Source organism: Pristiophorus japonicus, chromosome 11, assembly GCF_044704955.1.
Source record: "Pristiophorus japonicus isolate sPriJap1 chromosome 11, sPriJap1.hap1, whole genome shotgun sequence".
NCBI lineage: Eukaryota > Metazoa > Chordata > Chondrichthyes > Pristiophoridae > Pristiophorus > Pristiophorus japonicus.
Window position 1 is genome coordinate 70,882,371 of NC_091987.1, and position 20,345 is coordinate 70,902,715.

Below are 20,345 nucleotides of genomic sequence, written 5' to 3' on the forward strand. Positions count from 1 at the left end.
TTCCTACGCACTTACAGTGCAGCTGTGACCTGGCGAATGGAGACATGAGTTGCATGTTGAGAGATGGCGCACACATCCCCAGTTATAGCTTGAAACGATCCGGAGGCATAGAATGAAAGTGCAGCTGACAAAGCAGCCTTCCTGATGATTCTAGGATGCAGGTCTGCTTTGACCAACTAACAGATCTCACTTTCAACTTTTTTGCAGAAATGCGGCCTTCTGACACAGTTTGCATCACTCAGGTGGAGGTACAAACGCCTGTCTCAATATACCTGAGGTGTGTATGGCCTCCTGCCCAGCACCCTACAGGCTCTGATGTTCCTGATGCGATGAAGTTGAATCAATTGTCTCCTACGTAGCACCATGATGCAGAAAGCTTGCACAAGGTATGGACATTGTCAGTGTTGCTCCCATACTTAAATTTAACTTTTGAAAGAAGCTCAAAATGGCAAGAAAACAGGCAGCACAGGTTCGTAGTTGTATCTCCCCAGGTCTATATGGATGGACCACATACCCAAAGATCTTGTGACTCCTCTCTCTCCTCCCCCCCACCTCCCCTTGAGTCTTGTGACTTCTCTCTCTCCCTCCTCCTCCCCGGGCTCCAATCCTTCCGATCAGCACCCCTCTCTCTCTCCTCTCCTCTCCCCCCCCAACCTTTAATAATTGGAGTCTTGTGACTTCTCTCTCTCTGTCCCCCTTCCCGGGCTCCAAGCCTTCCGATCGGCACCTCGCTCTCTCTCCCTCCTCCCCCTCTCCCCCCCCCCATGGCTTGTTTTGTAGTCAAGCCCCGAGCCGCTGTGTCCAGGTGCGAGGCCGATTCTGCCGGCCAAACATATAACCCTCCAGCCCTGCTTCAAGACCTTCGCTGGTGGCGTGTGAGTGAGTAAAAAAATGAGAAAACTTCTGAAATCCAATAAATTTACACTTCTACGTTGACAGGTAAAAAAAAATTGAACTTTATTATTGATTTTGACAGTGTTCTTGACTCCCTGCAAAATCTTCAATTTAAAAACAATGACGTCTTTTAGCGCAGATTTTGAATGTGCGCTGATTTTCTTAACTCACCAGAAAGTTTTTCGGGAGTGGCTAGATACGCCAACCTGAGAGAAAAAAATGTTGGCCAAACTGCGAACAATTGAAAAAACCGGTGCAGACATGAGGGAACATGATGTCAAAAAAACTGGCCTAGAAAAATCGTAACTAAGTCAGTTATACCAGCGCAGATCGCAGGGGGAAACTTGGGAAAAAATAAATATGCCAGAAAAAACGGCGCATGCCCAAAAAATGGCGCAAATGACCAGGGAAAATTGAACCCTTTCTATCTACCCTATAAAGTCCTTCAATCATGTTAAACAACACAATTAGATTAGGGGAGGAGGTTCAATGTCAGGAAATAACATTCAAGCTGGGCTCCTGGGTTGATGGCTCCTGGGTTGACTGCTCCTTAGGGAGCATGTTTGCTTTGCAACTCTATCCTGGGCCATCCGTTGTCACCTGTTTACCTTTCTCCCCCAATCTCCTCTTCCACTGTTTAAGTCCCCCCAACTCTAATAGTGGGTGCATTTTAGCCCTAACTGCACGCTACAGCTGCAAGTTTAAAGTTACCTGGGCCCAATGCCCATCCCCTAACAACGCTGGCTCTTTGTTTTCATCAGTGAGCACTGGACCTTTGCTTAGATTTGGCTTCCAATGTCATAGATAAGACTGTATGGTGTATCTATTCTCAAATCCTTTGAATACGGACTATTCATATAAACAGCTGTAGTTTGCTTACTTCAGAACGACTCCCCTTAAACAAGATTTCCTCAAATGGATTTGCTACCCTCATTTTATTACCCTAAAACTAAAGCTACATTTTATTACCTACAATTATTTCCTTACACAAGAACTTTATGTATCAGAAGACAGGCAATGCATTCCTTTTATGACACTTCAAAGTCATCCTGTTTATATTGGAAAATCTGGAAAACCTGTTGCTTTAAGATACAAAGAAGTTTGACTGTTAACCCTTAACTCCCCAAGATGTCCAACACACATCACTCCAGAATGTCAAAGACCTTTCCTTTCCATTCACCCCTCGCAGCATTGACCCTGTGAATTCTGCCAGCAGATTAGCTCTCACAGCCCCTCTCTGCCTTTCCCTCCAAACTGTCCGTTCACTTATGGAAAAGGCCCTTGCTATCCATGAGCTTATTGTCGATGATTGCATCGAAATCATGGCCGGGTTGGAAACTTAGCTGATGGGTGATGACACCTTCCCCCTTAATAACGCCTCCTGCCTATTCCTTCGACCACTTTCCCCTCCTCACTGAATCACACCTCCGTCTGTTCCACTACTTCTCTGACCCTTCCTCCTCCTTTGAACATCTCACCTTGCTCCACCCCTCTCAGCTCTCCTTTACAATTCTTGTTCTCTACCACCCACCTAAGTACCATAAAAATGTTCTCATTAAGATATCTTCACTGCTTTCCTCCCTCTGCCTTTGTACTGAGTGACTTCTGATCCTTGGTGATTTCAACCTTCTTTATCAACTCATCATGATCTCTCTCCTTTGAGTCCACTGCCCTCCTATCCTCCCTTAATCTCTCCCTGCATATAAGCTCGCCTATCGATAGTCACGGAAACGCCCTCGACCTTGCCATTTCACGTGGTCTCTGTACTCCCATCATGTCAATCCAGGTAAAGTCATGTCTAATCACTTCCTTGTATCCGTCTCCACTCACATTTCCCTTCCCCCTCTAAACCCCACTTCCTTCTGTGTCTGCTCTGGAAAAAACTCTCCCCCAATTCACTTACAACAGCACTTTCAAATTCCCAACTGTCTATCGTTTGGTCCTCCATTCACCATGACCTTTCTGCAGCTACCAATCTGCTCAATCACAACCTTACCTGCACCTTTGATGACCTTGTCCCTATTAAAACCATTACTCTCTCTCACCCTGGTATGGCCCCACTCTCTTAAATCCCAGGGACGCAGACTTGAACTATATCGGACAATTTGTTGAACCACACATTGCCAGATTTGGCTGGACCACATAAAGCAGACCTGCTCACCTGCTCTCTTCTGTCAAATCTTATCATTATTCCGCGATCATCCTGGAATGCCAAGATAGCCCCGACTTTTCCACCACAAACCGCCTTCGTAAACCCCTCTCCCTTGCCCCTTGATCCTCACCTCCAACAACTAGTGTAAGGAGCTCATGGACTTCTTTGTCACTAAGATTGGGATCATCCATTCAGATGCCTCTGCCATTTCCCTCCCTTCCCCTAGTCCACAGGGTCCAACTTCCCCTAAGGTTCCCTCGGCCCTAGCCCTGAACGCACATTTTTCTCTAGATTCTATCCCATGTGCCTATATGCCCTCTTCAAACTCAACTTGTCAATGAGACCCAGCTTCTGCCAATCCTTAAACCGATTCCCACCAAACTGCTGACCATCCAACTTCCTTTTCTGGCCCCCATGTGAGCTGTTATTGCAAACAGTTCCCTCTCTTCAGTTACTGTTCCCCCTCCCTTCTAATCTGCTATCATCACTCCCCTTCTCAAAAAAAACACCCCTGGCCCCCTGTCCTTGCAAAGTACCACCCCATCTTCAACCTCCATTTCCTCTGCAAAGTCCTTGAACGTGTTGTCGCCTCTCAAATTCATGCCCATCTTTCCCACAACTCCATGCAATCAGATGTCTGCCCTGCCACAGTACTGAAACGGTCCTTAGTAAAGTCACAAATTACATCCTATTGTGTCTGAGACCATGGTAAACTATCCCTCCTTATCCATCTAGACTTCACTCACTGCCACTTTGACACAGCTGACCACGCTATCCTCCTCCATTGCCTCTCCACCATCGTTCTGCTGGGTGGAACTTCCCCCGCCTGGTTCCACTCTTAGCTATCTAATTGTAGCCAGAGAATCAGCTGCAATGGCTTCTCTTCCCACTCCCACACAGTTACCTCTGGAGTTCCCCAAGGAGCTCTCCTTGGCCCCTCCTATTTCTCATCTACGTGCTGCCCCTCAGCAACACAATGTCAAATTCCACGTGTAAGCTGACAACATCCAGCTCGACATCACCACCACCTCCCTCAACCCCAGTCCCGCCCTCCCCCCTCCCCCCCACCACTGCCTTTGATTTGTTATGCTGCTTGTCCAATATCCAGTATTGGATGAGCAGAAATTTCCTCCAACTAAATATTGGGAAGACCGAAGATATCGTCTTCAGTCTCCACCACAAACTCCATTCCCTAGCTACTAACTCCGTCCCTCTCCCGAGCCACTGCCTGAGGCTAAATCAGATCACTTGCAACATTCGATTCCTATTTGACCCTTTGAGCTTCCAACCTCATCTTCTCTCCATCAGTAAGACCGCCTACTTCCACCTCCGTAACAATGCCTGTCTCCGACCCACTTCAGCTTATCTCCTGCTGAGACCCTCAGCCAAGCCTTTTTACCTATAGACTTGATGATTCCAATGGTCTCCTGGCTGGCCTCCCACCTTACACACTCCGTAAACTTAAGCTCATCCAAAATTCTCCTTCCTGTATCCTAACTCAAACCAAGTCCGGTTCACCCATCACCCCTGTGACCTACATTGGCTCCTGGTCTCACAATGCTTTGATTTTAAAATTCTCATCCTTGTTTTCAAATCCCTCCATGGCCTCCCTCCTCCTTAACTCTGTAGCCACCTCCATCCTTACAACCTCCTAAATGACTGCACTCCATCAATTCTGGCCTCTTGCCCATCCCTGACTTTAATCGCTCCACCATTGGTAGCCGTGTCTTCAGCTGCCTAGAACCTACGCTCTGGAATCCTCCCCCACCCCTACACCTCTCTGCCTCTCCTTCCTCCTTTAAGACCTCTGTGGCCACCTGTCACCTGGTCACCTGTCCTAATATCTCCTTATGTTGCCTGGTGCCTTGGGATGTTTCATTACGTTAAAGGCACTATATAAATACAAGTTGCTGTAGTTGAAAGAAGCTCAATTACAAAAATGAGCTGAGAACAACAGAAAGTTGCTCAGATACATTCGGTTCAAATATCGGGCAGTGAGCAATCTACTGCTGGAAGGTTGCTGAGTTCAATGTCAAGGTATCTGAAAATGGTAGAAATGCTTACAGAGGGAAACTGAATTCAAATGTCAGGCAGTGAGAAATATGGGAAGTCAGGCATCTGATTTAACCTGTAAAGGCATGAGAAGCACAGTGTGTTCCTGGTAGAAGGCTTCTGGATTTGAATGACAGTGGAGGATGGGACTTGAACTTGGGAACTAGAATCTAACAGTTTTATTGAACCTGCTCTGTCTCAGTTTGTAACTCATTTGATGAATAATGAGTCTAATTGTTTAAAATTAAAATATCTCCAAATATATATGCAGAGCAAACTGATGCAAGTTTGTAACACTGAGCAACTAGTTTCATAATTACTTTACTGCCACACTTCCTGTTTTTCTTCTTTTGCCAGATTATTGAGGAAGTATTCTGCAAGAAATATTTTATTACATGCAGATTAATTATTCATAGATAGTAAGTGTAAATGTTCCTTCATTTCTGTTTTTCTGTTAACAGCTGTGTCAGATTATCCATGGCTATATTGTAAATATTATCATTAATATCAGCATTTAACACATTCATTTAATATTGCTCTGTCTGCTGTTTTAATGCAGGTTTTAACCAGTTTATTTTAAGTGGTCTGGTGCCTCTTCTACAAAAGAAAACAGAAAAAAATCCACATTAGCAAGTGTCTGCTGATATTGGCAGCACAAGTTCCAGGTTATAATGAATCTGGGCGAATCAAACACAATGGCTGCAATTTCGCCTATCTCTGCGGGTCCGTGGCAGGCAACGATGGTGGCGGGAACCCGGCCCCGCTGCTGGCTCTGGCCCGCTGTGTAGAATGATTTTACATTGATTGGACTTGTTACGCCTGCCCAGCGCATTTGCCGGCCAAGGAAGCGGGTCTGATGACGTCACTTGATGATGCGTCATCAACCGGTTTCCATAAAGGGACCATGCGCAAATTAATTTTGACAGTTGTGCTGTCAGTATTCTACAGCATTGAAGTGCTGCAAACACTGTCAAGCACTTCACAGAGATGCAGGGCTGCACCCAGGCTCTCCCATGACTCCCTCCATATGCTTATATGCACATTGCAGAGGAGGGCACAAGCAGGGATGTCATCAGGAGAATCAAGCTGCAGTGCCACAAATATTTCAATGATCTCAGCAGATCACAAAACGTTAGTACAAAGCCACACTCAATCTCATGCTGCTGTGCCTCTCATTACATCCCCATCACTCTGCCTTCCTTACCATACTCCTGCACATCCTGACTCACACCACCCATCCCTCTCTATCTACAGAATCACATCCCCATCTTACTAGCCACCCCTCACCTCATCCTAGTGCAATCATGCCAAGTAAATACTTGGGTGTTTTATCCAATGTTCATGTAAAGTTTCTGTTAATGTGGTGTCAAACATTGAAACCTTTATTTTCAACACTAGGACAGATCTGTGTACACTTTTGGAAGTGACTTCGTGAGTTGCAGTGAATGGTAAGACATAATGGTACCCCTGCAATGGTGATGAGTTGCTTGGGCATTGTAGGAATGCTTTATGGTGTTGGTGTGTGGTGTATCATGTGGCAGCCGAGTGTACAGCATCAAGTGAAGTGCATCTGGCCATGGTGAGGCCATCCCTGGCTTACCAAGCAGCAATGTGGTCGGGTGCTGATGCCCTGTGTCCTGTGCAGCATCAGTTAATTGCGGAGAAGGTTGATGTTGTTGGTGCTGCTGGTGTGCCTGGTGCTGCTAGCATTGGGCGCCAGCAAACTTGGTATTATGAGGACCAAGGTAACATAGTTTCAAGGGCACTGACACTGACGTAATAGATGGCAGGTGAAGTTGGGATTTCAGAAGCGATCTGTCAATGGTGAAAGAGGTTGTTTCAATGAGGTGACACTGGATAGAGAGTTTACTCCACTTTCAACCTGCATAAAACTCAATCTGTCTTCCAAATGCAGTAAGCAACAGTTTCTGAGCTTGGAAAGTGAACAGCTGTGAGATGGGAGCTTTTATAGCCCATTTCGAGCTGTCATGTAATGAGATGATCCCTGTCATTCAACTCCCGACCTCCTTACCTGACATGATCCCCGAGCAGTGTGGACCCTGTGGGCGACCTCGTAAATGTAAAGGTGAGCTCAAAATTCTTCTTAATGGGCTGTTAACAAGGTCATAATGACCTGTATTTGACCTGTATTACCTCCCCCTCCGCTGCATGTCGGGCCTGTTCTGCACCGACAGACCCGACATCTGGGAAAGGTATGTAGCAGCAGGTTGACAACAGGGCCCAACCCGCTGTCAAAACATTTTTTTCCCCACCCGAACCGCCACCAAACGTGCCTGCTGAACCCCCGCAAAATTCCCCCCAACGTGTGTACCTGGATGATAATTAACACAAAAGTATACATATAAAGGGTTTCACTGCACCATGTAATTAATATCAATTGAAAAAATAGATTTTGTAAATTACTGCTTCTCGCTGCCCCACTCCAAGGTAATGAATATCGAAAAGAGAGGGCTTCAGGAGAGCTCCCTCTGGTGGTCTAGTCTGTAACATGCAGTATGCCTATTACAATCCGGAAAGATTTTATTCAGCATAGAAAAGCAATTCTGTGTACATAAAACTGCTGTTTTCTTTCAAATACAAAAAGATTCAGGAATGTAGCAGCTAAGATAAAGCCAAAGATACAACAATTAGTGGTAGTATTCAGCATTTGTTGTGGATAGAGGAGCAGATGTGTTTGAACTGTGTAGAATATTTAATTCACTTATTAAGATATTGGATTTTATTACAATTTTCTACCATTGTGTCCAAAGAGCAAGGGTGACAATTTACAATGTTCTTTGCTGTGTTTATATTTAATTGGTTCAGATACATATCTTCAATAAATATCCATTAGATATGATGTAATTGTACTGATGCAACAGATCTCAGGGATGCAGAGGCTAATTGCAGTGTCTCATCTATTGCGCCATCAGAAATAAATGAGTAAGATAGAGCCCTGATGATATAGATTGTATACGGCCCATGGAAGAAGGAGATTTGTTAGCTTTGAGCTTATTATTGACCAGTCACATTCCATAATCTCAGTAGTGCACGGACGAAATTCAATGCAGAAATGTGTGAGGTGATACATAAGAACATAAGAAATAGGAGCAGGAATAGACCACCTGGCCCCTCGGGCCTGCTCCACCATTTAATAAGATCATGGCTGATCCGATTATGGACTCAGCTCCACTTCTCTGCCCGCTCCCCATAACCCCTTATTCCCTTTTCGCTCAAAAAACTGTCTATCGCCGCCTTAAATATATTCAATGACTCAGCCGCCACAGCTCTCTGGAGCAGAGAATTCCACAAATTTACAACTCTCTGAGAGAAGAAATTCCTCCTCATCTCAGTTTTAATTGGGCAGCCCCTTATTCTGAGACTACGGGCTAGAATTTCCTATCAGCCCACCAGCGGCGATTGATGCCCAAAAGTCCGCTAAGACGGCGAAAACTTCCTCCCAAAAAATAAAAAAATCCGCCTAGCGAAAACCATGGGCCTTGCGCCCCCATTCTGGGCGAAAAAAATGCAAGTTAGGGTCAATTATGCGGTTCGTGAACAAAATGGGCGAAAAAATAAAAAAAACAATAAAAATTTGCCCCGAGGCTGTGGGTTGGGCCGAACACCAGAAAAACAATTAAAATAATTTAAAATAAAACATCAACTAAAAAAAAGTCAAAAAAATATTCCCAAGACACTTTAAAACTAAATCACCACAACACATTTTTAAAATAATTAGTAAAAAAACAATTACTAACCTTTTTCTTGCAGAGCAACTTACCTAGCGCCCAACTCTGCTGATCCTCGTGGGCGTTTAAAAAAAACTTACCTATGGGTCACCGCTCAGCCAAATATCGCGCTAGGGCGATCTGAGGAGATGCACGCTGGCAGTCCGCTCCCCAACGATATCTCGAAACTGCCAGCGTAACTCAGGTAAGGAAATATTCGCTCACCTGATCACTGCCCACAATGGCCAATACTGCCCAGAAAACAGGCGGTAAGCCATTGGAAATTCTAGCCCCCTGTCCCCTAGTTTTAGTTTCCCCTATGAGTGGAAATATCCTCTCTGCATCCACCTTGTTGAGCCCCCTCATTATCTTATACGTTTCTATAAGATCATCTCTCATTCTTCTCAACTCCAATGAGTATAGGCCCAACCTACTCGGCCTATCTTCATAAGTCAATCCCCTTATCTCCGGAATCAACCTAGTGAACCTTCTCTGAACAGCCTCCAATGCAAGTATATCCCTTCTTAAATACGGAGACCAAAACTCTAGTGGCCTCACCAATACCCTGTACAGTTGTAGCAGGACTTCTCTGCTTTTATACTCTATCCCCCTTGTAATAAAGGCCAGCATTCCATTTGCCTTCCTGATTACTTGCTGTACCTGCATACTCACATTTTGTGTTTCATGCTCAAGGACTCCCAGGTCCCTCCGTACTGCAGCACTTTGCAATTTTTCTCCATTTAACTTATAATTTGCTTTTCTATTTTTTCCCACATTATACTCCATCTACCAAATTTTTGCTCACTCACTTAGCCTGTCTATATCCCTTTGCAGATGTTTTGTGTCCTCCTCACAATTTGCCTTCCCACCCATCTTTGTATCATCAGCAAACTTGGCTACATTTTGGTAAGAAGAATGAGGAGAGACAATGCAAGCTTAATGGTACAATTATAAAGGGAGTGCAAAAACAAACAGACCTGGGGGTGTTTGTGCACAAATTGTTTAAGGTGGCAGGACAGGTTAACAAAGCAGTTACTAAAACATATGGGATTTATAAATAGAGGCATAGAGTACAAAAGGCAGGAAGTTATGCTAAACCTATATAAAACACTAGTTTGGCTGTAGCTTGAGGATTGTGTCCAATTCTGGGCACCACACTTGAGAGGGTACAGAAGAGATTTACTAGAATAGTTCCAGGGATGAGGGATTGATTGGAGAAGCTGGGATTGTTCTCCTTCAAGCAGAGAAGGTTAAGAGGAAATTTTATAGAGGTGTTTAAAATCATGAAGGATTTAGATAGAGTGAAGAAAGATAAACTGTTTCCAGTGGCTGTAGGGTTGATAATGAGGGGCCCTCATTAAGGTGATTGGAAATGAACCAGAGACAATCTGAGGAAAAACTTTATCACACAACAAGTGGTTAGGATTTGGAATTCACTGCCTGAGAGGGTGGTGGATACAGATTCAATAGCAGCTTTCAAAAGGAAATTAGATAAATACTTGAAGGAGAAAAAATTGCAGGGATACAGGGAAAGAGCGAGGGAGTGGGACTAACTGGATTGCTCTTCGAATGAGCCGGCACAGACTTGATGGGCCGAATAGCCTCTTACTGTGCTGCACTATTCTATAATTCTATGAAATCGCTTTTCCACAGTCTACATAATCAGCAGAGTGTCTGGAACAGGTTGTCTTGTTGAAGTGATTCAAATATTGTTACCACCAGTGTGGGATGTTTCAGTATCCCATTAGTTTTGCGGTGGGAGGGGGGGGGAGCGGGGGAGGGGGGGTGCATATCCACAGCTTCTAAGAGGCACTTTACTACTGCAGAATTGACCTATAAAACTGATAATATTCTTTTACCCTCTTCAGCTGTGCGGAAGTGGTATGGCATAGTAGTGTAGTGGTTATAGTGTTAAACGAACAAACTAGAGGTCGTGATTTCAGTAGGATTTTGCACTGAGAATAATGGTGCGACTAACAGCACTTACCATTATTATGGGGTAAATTGGACAGTAACTTCGGTACGCACATGCGCAGTTAAACTGAAAGCTGCTGTCCGAGTTACCCTGCTCCTTCACAGGCTGCGCTATGATAATACCTCACAGATACAGTCGGCATTAAAGTCCATGTAAGGGCATAAAGTTGCTGTACTTACCCACCAGTTACCCACTAAACATAGCAGAAAAAGTTAGGCTGGTGCATTCAGGTGTAAGTGAATTTCTAATGATGTGATACATCACAATTACTTCTAAGCAACCTCTCTAGCACTGAAAATTTAATTTTACAAGTGTGGAGTCTCATTCCTTCAGAACTTAATTAGTGTTGGAGCTTTAAAAGATATGTTTTTTATTTTACTTTCTCTTTCTGTCTCTTTTATCTCTCTCTCTCTTAATCCCATCTTTGTATATAAAATTATGAGGGGCCTAGATAGAGAGGATAGGAAGGACATATTTCCTTTAGCAGAGAGGGCACTAACCAGGGGGCACAGATTTAAAGTAATTGGTAGAATGATTAGAGAGGTTATGAGGAGAATGGTGGGGGTCTGGAACTCACTGCCTGAAAGGGTGGTAGAGACAGAAACCTGCAACACATTTTAAAAGTATTGAATGTGCACTTGAAGTGCAGTAACCTACAGGGCTACGGATCAAGAGCTGTAAACTGGATAACTCTTTTTCAGCTGCCACAGACCCAATGAGCCGAATGGCCTCCTTCTGTGCCATAAATTTCTATGGGTCTATCTTTCTTTCCCTCCATTTCACTTTCTGCGCGTGGTTTTACAATGGATTAAATATTCTAATTTATACTTCCTGGTATAGCCTCTGCGTATCTCAGTGAAGATTGTTCAATCTGATTGGTTGAAGAGCCACACTGTTCCTTGTCCTGCTTACAGATGCCACAGATCCCCTGTAGAGGACACTGGAAAAGATCTCAAGAAACTATAAGTTACCACTCAACAGCCCGCATATTGTCTGTGGGCAGCTGTCAGTGTGATGAACAGCAAGCGTCGTTCCTTCGCTGCTGACCACAAAATCCGGGCCAATAAATCCTGACAATAAACAAAACCAAACATGACAATGATCCCCCGCCCTCTTCCACTTACATTGACATTTTGTTTTGCTCCTTTTCATTTTGTATCTGGCTAGGTATCTCTTTTCCTACACATAATAAGGGTAAATCTCTTGCCTACACTCTTTGTAGTGTATGCGGGAGTTACCAGTGTGGAGTGCCCCGAATGCCTCCTCTGTTGATTTGTAATCTATGACATCAGATTATAATTTTCATGCATGATCTATTCTGCCAAAAATATCGCAAGACCTGCCATATGTTAATTGTAGTCGCACTACTTAATATTCCAAAATATGTCTGCAATAGTACAAGGAATGTTTGATAATGCAGTACTGTTTTTGGCCAGCAAGTGGCACTGATGTTCTTTCAAAATACCACTTGGTCCACAGTATACTAAGTTTGCAAATAGACCATTAAACTTTTTTTTAATGGATAGGCCAATTATAAGAATTTCAAAATGAAAAAATAATGTTCCAGCAATAAAGCAGATTCATTCCAAATACATAATTTCAACTGACCAACAACTGTAGTTACACTAGGCATCATTTGGAGATTTCCTTAAATAAATTTCAGATGTATGTAGAAATGATTGAAATAAATCTATGGATAATTATAATTCAAAAGCAGTGTAATTCTTTATCTGAAGTAAAATGTTTTGAAATGTGGCATCTACAAATAATTAAAATATTTCAAGTCATTTGTGACCTCTTGAAATGACAATTCATTTTGTCCCACTAGTTAGCGGGGGAGAAACACAGCCACAGAATGGACAATTTGAGAAGGCCTTTGAAACCAGGGGTAAAGATGACAAAGTGGAGTGATTTAGGGAGGGAGTGGTTTTCTCCACTTAGCTGAATTGAGAATGCTGCAAGCCACATTCTTTTCTTCACAAAATCCTGCCCTCTCGTCACCTCTGCCCTCTTCAAACTTCACTGGCTCCATCTGCCCCAATGAATTGGGTCAAATCCCTCAATGGCTTTCACTCCACCCTACCTCAATGATGTATCTCCTCTCGCCCTATGTCACACCTCCATCACCACTCTGCTCCTTATACTCCAGACTCTCCACTCTACAATTAAGACCCACTGTATCAGCCACAATGCCCCCACTTTCTGGACTCCCTCCCTAAATCACTCCATAAGATTACAGTTTTCCTTTCTGCCATGTAATGGCAAATTGCATATTGGGTGCGGTGACTAGTGGTTACGAAATCAGCTGATAAAGCCCAGCAATATGTTTATATATATGTGTATGATTACAGTTTGCGAGTGCCTTACAGGGTGTGATGCAATTTTAGGGAGGAATGTATTAACTGCCCAACCATTTCCCTTGAAGTTCATGATTTTGTCAGAATCTCGTCTCGTTGCAACCTCAGTCTCAATTATCAGAAGAATTATTTCATAGCAACATAGGAACAGGAGTAGGCCATTTAGCCCCTCGAGCCTGTTCTGTCATTCAGTGAGATCATGGCTGATCTGCGACCTAACTCCATATACCCGCCTTTGGCCCATATCCCTTAATACATTTGGTGAACAAGAAGCTATCAATCTCAGATTTAAAATTAAATGTTTACATTTCATTGCTGACTTTCACAGAGACATTGACAATATGATGTATTTGTTGCAATTTTATGCCTTAAATAGTCTCCTCTAGAAGTCTGAGCAAATCACATAGAAGCTGAATATTAGTTTCCAAAGGTGAAATGACATTATTCTGGTGCACACTGCCACCCAACCTCCACATCTCCTTTAGCTGGGCTGGAGTTCAACTCAAGTCATAAAGCTGAACGAGTAATGACAATCAAGTCCCACTTCCACAACAAACCACCTGGTTCCAGCATTTAGATTTGGGCTTTGAGCAGAACTTAGCTTGTGAAATGTATCTGTGCTTCACATGGTGGCTCTGCTCCAGCAACAACAATAACTTTCATTTATATAGCACCTTTGACATTAAAAAAAGGTCCAAAGCACTTCATGGAGATATGAGGAAAATGGATGCCGAGCCAAAGAAGGGGAGGTTTCGACCGATGACCAAAAGCTTGGTTAAAGAGATGGATTTTAAGGACAGTCTTAAAGGAAAAGTGGGAGGTAGAGGGGCTTGCAGAGAGAAAGATCTCCAACATAGGCTTAACAGTGGTGGAAATGCTGCAGTTAAAAGGGTTCAGGTAAAGAACATTTATACATGTCAACAAAAAGAGAACTACTTCTCAAACAGACATACTACAATATTGCATTACAAAATAAAAGTTATTCGATATATTCTGATTTGTTTATTTGCCTTGGTTACAGTGCTTTTCAATGAGGTCCAAATGTGTCCAAAACAATCTTTTCTTTCCAGATATACTGAACTTCCAGCGATGGTGCCCCGAACTCAGATGTGCTGCTTAATTTCATTTCAGGAATCATTCTAAAGCTTGGAGAACTGAATGAGGTTCCTGTTGATCTCGGAGATATTTCTACAACCTGCATCGGAGACAAGGTATTGCTGATGCTAGATAAAACCCAAGTGCATTAAATTGCTGATATCACATGATATTGGGCCCAAGTTTCCACATGATTCTGCCTGATTTTTAGGAGCAACTGGTGGAGAACGGACTATTTTAGAAATCGCAATTCTCCACATTTTTTTTTCTGCAGTTCTAGTCAGGTAGAACAGTTCTAGTTTAGAACAGAATTTTTTCTTCAAAAGGGGGCGTGTCCGGCCACTGACGCCTGATTTGAAAGTTTCCACAGTGAAAATGTACTCCAAACTAAAGTAGAATGGAGCCAGTGAAGATTTTTGTAGAACTGAAAAAATCTGTTCTACACATTAAAAAATCAGGCGCAGGTTACAAATTAGGCGTCCAGAACGAGGTGGGGGGGGAGGGGGGGGGGGAAGGGAACTCATTAAATTTGACAATAAATCCTTATTTATACTTCTACAAATATTATACAAATAAATCCAACCTGAATAAACATTTATAAGCCAAGAAAAGATTAAATAAACCATCTTCCTACCTGTGTGAAAGTGCTTCAGCCAGGAAGAATTCTGCAGCCGTTCGTGCTGCTGAGCGGGAGGGGGAGAGAGAGAGACAGAGAGAGGGAGGGAGAGAGAGAGAGAGAGAGAGAGAGAGAGAGAGAGAGAGAGGGGGGAGGGAGAGAGAGAGGGGGGGGGAGGGAGGGGGAGAGAGAGAGGTGGGGGAGGGAGCGAGAGAGAGGGGGGGGAGGGAGGGAGAGAGAGAGATGGGGGGAGGGAGGGAGAGAGAGGGGGGGGAGGGAGGGAGAGAGAGGGGGAGGGAGGGAGAGAGAGAGAGGGGGAGGGAGGGAGAGAGAGAGAGGGGAGGGAGGGAGAGAGAGAGAGCGGGGGGGGGGGGGAGAGAGGGGAGGGGGGGTGGGGAAGGGAGAGGTCAGGTCGGATCGGATCCAGTCCGGGAGTCGGGTCCAGTGGGGGGGGGGGGGGTCGGGTCGGGGAACAGGAGCGCGGGTCGGGTTGGGTCAGTCGGTGGGGGGGGGGGTAGTGGGTGTCGGGTCTCGGGTCGGGGCGGGGGGGGGGGAAGCGGGTGTCTGGTCGGCGGGGGGGGGTGGGGAAGCGAGTGTCGGGTCAGGTCTGGTCGGCGGGGGGGGGGGGGGAAGCGAGTGTCGGGTCTTGTCGGGGGCGGGGAGCAGGAGCTGGCCGTGGGAGGAGCCTTATTCACGCAGCCCCAGTGAGGCCATTCAGCCAGGGCTAGGGGCTGTGTGCTTCGGGCCCCTCCCACACAGTTCGGCGCCTGGAGCTACTGCACTTGCGTGCCGACTGTAGCGTGCATGTGCAGAGGTCCCGGCACTGTTTTCAGCGCCGGAACCTGGCTCCGCCCCCCCCCACAGCTCGTGCTGGCTGCGCCGAGGGCCAGAGGACCTGTAAGTAGGCGGAGAATACCGAGGATTTTTTTAGCCGCCGTTTTAGGCGCGAAAAACGGGCGCCCAGCTCGGAGGGGCGCCCGTTTTTTTTCTTGTGGAAACTTTGGCCCATTATAACTAAATAAGTTTATTTCCTATGAGAGCCATGTGCCACCACACAGCTTCTGGCTGAAGTGGGAGCAGAATTCTCGATGTGAGAGAGGTTGCCACAAGTGGCACCGTTGCTGACTCACACGCTGTCAGGAGGTGCACTTCAAAGAAGAGAGTTGTCGAAAGCCATGTTTTGCAAATCATTTCAAATTTTGCACATTAATGTTATATTGTCATTGGTAATCTTGCAAAACACTTTACCAGGCTACACAAAGAGGATTCAACACATGGCGTAGTGCAGTGTTTGCTACAGTATATTAATATATACACTTTATTACTTAACAACACAATATCCACCTTTTAACAGCATGGAATCAAGAGTATCCTGTGCATAGCCTTATTTTATTTTCTGGCTAAGGTACAAGTGAGGATTAAACACTGTCTATAATAAAAACAGAAAATGCTGGAAATCTCAGAAGGTCAGGCAGCATCTGCGGTACTTGTTAGAAACTGTCTGTTACATTCAATCCTCAGCAACATATCGTCCATGTACTTAGACAAATTAGTTGGGGTTTCAGCTTTGAACTTGCCAGCATGCAACTTTCCCGCAGCCATTTTAATGGTCAGGACAATTACGTGCTGGCGAGCGCACGGTGGAAAGCCCCAGCCACTATGATTAATCCTTATCCACAGCTGATCTCCATTAATGTTATGCTGCAGGGTCAATAGTATGATGGAGACTTGGTGAAAGCAAATTTTCAGAATTTAGCAAGTCTTCAGCAATACTTTTCATCAAATATTTGTTACAATTTCTATTTCCAACATCAAATAATAACACCCAGCAGACATCACGGCCTATAAATTCAGCTGCGCCCGTTTCTCAGGCGTTAACTGGTCTACTAAGTCCCTAATATGGCGGGCAGGAAGCACATTTCAAACTCGCAGAGCACATCGCGGTGCTAACCGGCACCAAGGCCCCCATGCTTACCTGACTGCCGAGCTGGGAGTATTAGAAGTGCTCCTACCAACCCCACATTAAAAGATCACGAGCCTCTCCCCTCTCCCCGCACCCCACACTCCAGCTACTGTTTCCCCTGACCCAGCTACCGGTCGTTCCCCTTGTCCAACACTATCTCTCCCTGGCCACCGATCTATCAACAACCCTCCGCCCCCACCCCACCCCACCCCTAGCCACAATTCCAGCCTGAGCCTCAATTGCCCATCCTTCCTTACTTAGCCTGAGGGCTGCTGTGTCACCAAGCATAGGCCCGATCTTCAATTACGTTTCACTGGCAGCTCTGTGGCACACACCAGTTCGATAGAAACATAGAAACATAGAAAATAGGTGCAGGAGTAGGCCATTCGGCCCTTCTAGCCTGCACCGCCATTCAATGAGTTCATGGCTGAACATGCAACTTCAGTACCCCATTCCTGCTTTCTCGCCATACTCCTTGATCCCCCTAGTAGTAAGGACTACATCTAACTCCTTTTTGAATATATTTAGTGAATTGGCTTCAACAACTTTCTGTGGTAGAGAATTCCACAGGTTCACCACTCTCTGGGTGAAGAAGTTTCTCCTCATCTTGGTCCTAAATGGCTTACCCCTTATCCTTAGACTGTGACCCCTGGTTCTGATCTTCCCCAACAGTGGGAACATTCTTCCTGCATCTAACCTGTATAAACCCATCAGAATTTTAAACGTTTCTATGAGATCCCCTTCATTCTTCTGAACACCAGTGAATACAAGCCCAGTTGATCCAGTCTTTCTTGATATGTCAGTCCCTCCATCCCGGGAATCAGTCTGGTGAACCTTCGCTGCACTCACTCAATAGCAAGAATGTCCTTCCTGAAGTTAGGAGACCAAAACTGTACACAATACTCCAGGTGTGGCCTCACCAAGGCCCTGTACAACTGTAGTAACACCTCCCTGCCCCTGTACTCAAATCCCCTCGCTATGAAGGCCAACATGCTATTTGCTTTCTTAACCGCCTGCTGTACCTGCATGCCAACCTTCAATGACTGATGTACCATGACACCCAGGTCTCGTTGCACTCCCCTTTTCCTAATTTGTCACCATTCAGATAATAGTCTGTCTCTCTGTTTTTACCACCAAAGTGTCAGGGTGCCTAGATACTCACCATTCAGGTGTAGGAACAATACCCTGCTCCCCAGGGCAGCCAGTCTTGCCGCCCCACCCCCCCACCACACCTTAATTTCGAGGCCATGAAGGGGAAATCATGTTTAACTAATTTACTGGAATTCTTTGAGGATATAACGAGCATGGTGGATAGAGGTGTACCGGTGGATGTGGTGTATTTAGATTTCCAAAAGGCATTCGATAAGGTGCCACACAAAAGGTTACTGCAGAAGATAAAGGTACGCGGAGTCAGAGGAAATGTATTAGCATGGATAGAGAATTGGCTGGCTAACAGAAAGCAGAGAGTCGGGATAAATGGGTCCTTTTCGGGTTGGAAATCGGTGGTTAGTGATGTGCCACAGGGATCAGTGCTGGGACCACAACTGTTTACAATACACATAGATGACCTGGAAGAGGGGACAGAGTGTAGTGTAACAAAATTTGCAGATGACACAAAGATTAGTGGGAAAGCGGGTTGTGTCGAGGACACAGAGAGGCTGCAAAGAGATTTAGATAGGTTAAGCTAATGGGCTAAGGTTTGGCAGATGGAATACAATGTCGGAAAATGTGAGGTCATCCACCTTGGAAAAGAAAAACAGTAAAAGGGAATATTATTTGAATGGGGAGAAATTACAACATGCTGTGGTGCAGAGGGACCTGGGGGTCCTTGTGCATGAATCCCAAAAAGTTAGTTTGCAGGTGCAGCAGGTAATCAGGAAGGCGAATGGAATGTTGGCCTTCATTGCGAGAGCATTGGAGTACAAAAGCAGGGAGATCCTGCTGCAACTGTACAGGGTATTGGTGAGGCCGCACCTGGAGCACCGCGTGCAGTTTTGGTCACTTTACTTAAGGAAGGATATACTAGCTTTGGAGGGGGTACAGAGACGATTCACTCGGCTGATTCCGGAGATGAGGGGGTTACCTTATGATGATAGATTGAGTAGACTGGGTCTTTACTCGTTGGAGTTCAGAAGGATGAGGGGTGATTTTATAGAAACATTTAAAATAATGAAAGGGATAGACAAGATAGAGGCAGAGAGGTTGTTTCCACCGGTCGGGCAGACTAGAACTAGGGGGCACAGCCTCAAAATACGGGGGAGCCAATTTAAAATCGAGTTGAGAAGGAATTTCTTCTCCCAGAGGGTTGTGAATCTGTGGAATTCTCTGCCCAGGGAAGCAGTTGAGGCTAGCTCATTGAATGTATTCGAATCACAGATAGATAGATTTTTAACCAATAAGGGAATTAAGGGTTACGGGGAGCGGGCGGGTATGTGGAGCTGAGTCCACGGCCAGATCAGCCATGATCTTGTTGAATGGCGGAGCAGGGTCGAGGGGCTAGATGGCCTACTCCTGTTCCTAATTCTTATGTTTTTATGTTCTTATATACAAAGGTAAATCAACAATAGTAACATTAGAACATAAGAAATAGGAGCAGGAGTAGGCCCTATGACCCCTCGAGCCTGCACCACCTTTCAATAAGATCATGGCTGATCATCGATCTCAGCTCCACTTTCCCACCTGATCTCCATATCCCTTGATTTTCCCAGACTCCAAAAATCTATCTATCTCTGCCTTGAATATATTCATAGGCTCATCAATTACAGCCCTCTGGAGCAGAGAATTCCAAAGATTCACAACCCTCTGAGTGAAGAAATTCCTCCTCATCTCTGTCTTAAATGGCTGACCCCCTTATCCTGAGATTGTGTCCCCTAGTTCTAAACACTCCAGCCAGGGTAAACAACCTCTCAGCATCTACCCTGTTAATCCCCTTCAGAATCTTGTATGTTTCAATGAGATCATCTCTCATTCTTCTAAACTCCAGAGAGTATAGGCCCATTCTACACAATCTCTCATCATAAGATGGCCCTCTCATCCCAGGAATCAAGCTAGTGAACATGTTATAAATATATCGCCATGCCTTCATCGTCGCTGTGTCAATAATCCTGGATCTCGATACCTAACAGCACTGTGGGAGTACCTTCATCACACAGACTGCACCGCTTCAAGAAGAAGTTTCACCACCATCTTCTTAAGGGCAACTAGGGATAAGCAATAAAGGTCGGCCCTGCTATCAACGCTCATATCCTGAGAATGAATTTAAAAAAATAACATACCCAGCCACTATCACCAGCCTCTGACCCATCCTCACCCTCAGAAATCCCTCTGTCACTGGCCTCAATTGCTGGAATGGCTGTTCCCAGCCTCTGCCCCATCAACATTTTCACTCCCAGCCGCAGCTCTAGAAATGACTCTGCTCATAGACTTAGTCCCAGGGATATCTCTACTCCTAGCCTTGGTCCCAGAGATTCTTCAATTCCCAATCTCAGGAACAGAATTCTGCTCTTGGCCTCA

At 45.0% G+C, this 20,345-nt stretch overlaps 1 protein-coding gene across 1 annotated transcript in view; it reads right to left on the bottom strand.

The window, feature by feature from the left end:
• Positions 1–5,419: 5,419 nt before the first annotated feature.
• hao2 (hydroxyacid oxidase 2 (long chain)) overlaps positions 5,420–20,345 on the bottom strand; it is a 65,235-nt gene continuing 50,309 nt past the window's right edge. Inside the window, exon 7 of the mRNA XM_070892706.1 lies at positions 5,420–5,472. Coding sequence (XP_070748807.1) covers positions 5,420–5,472 — 53 coding nt within the window. The remainder of the gene's footprint in view (positions 5,473–20,345) is intronic.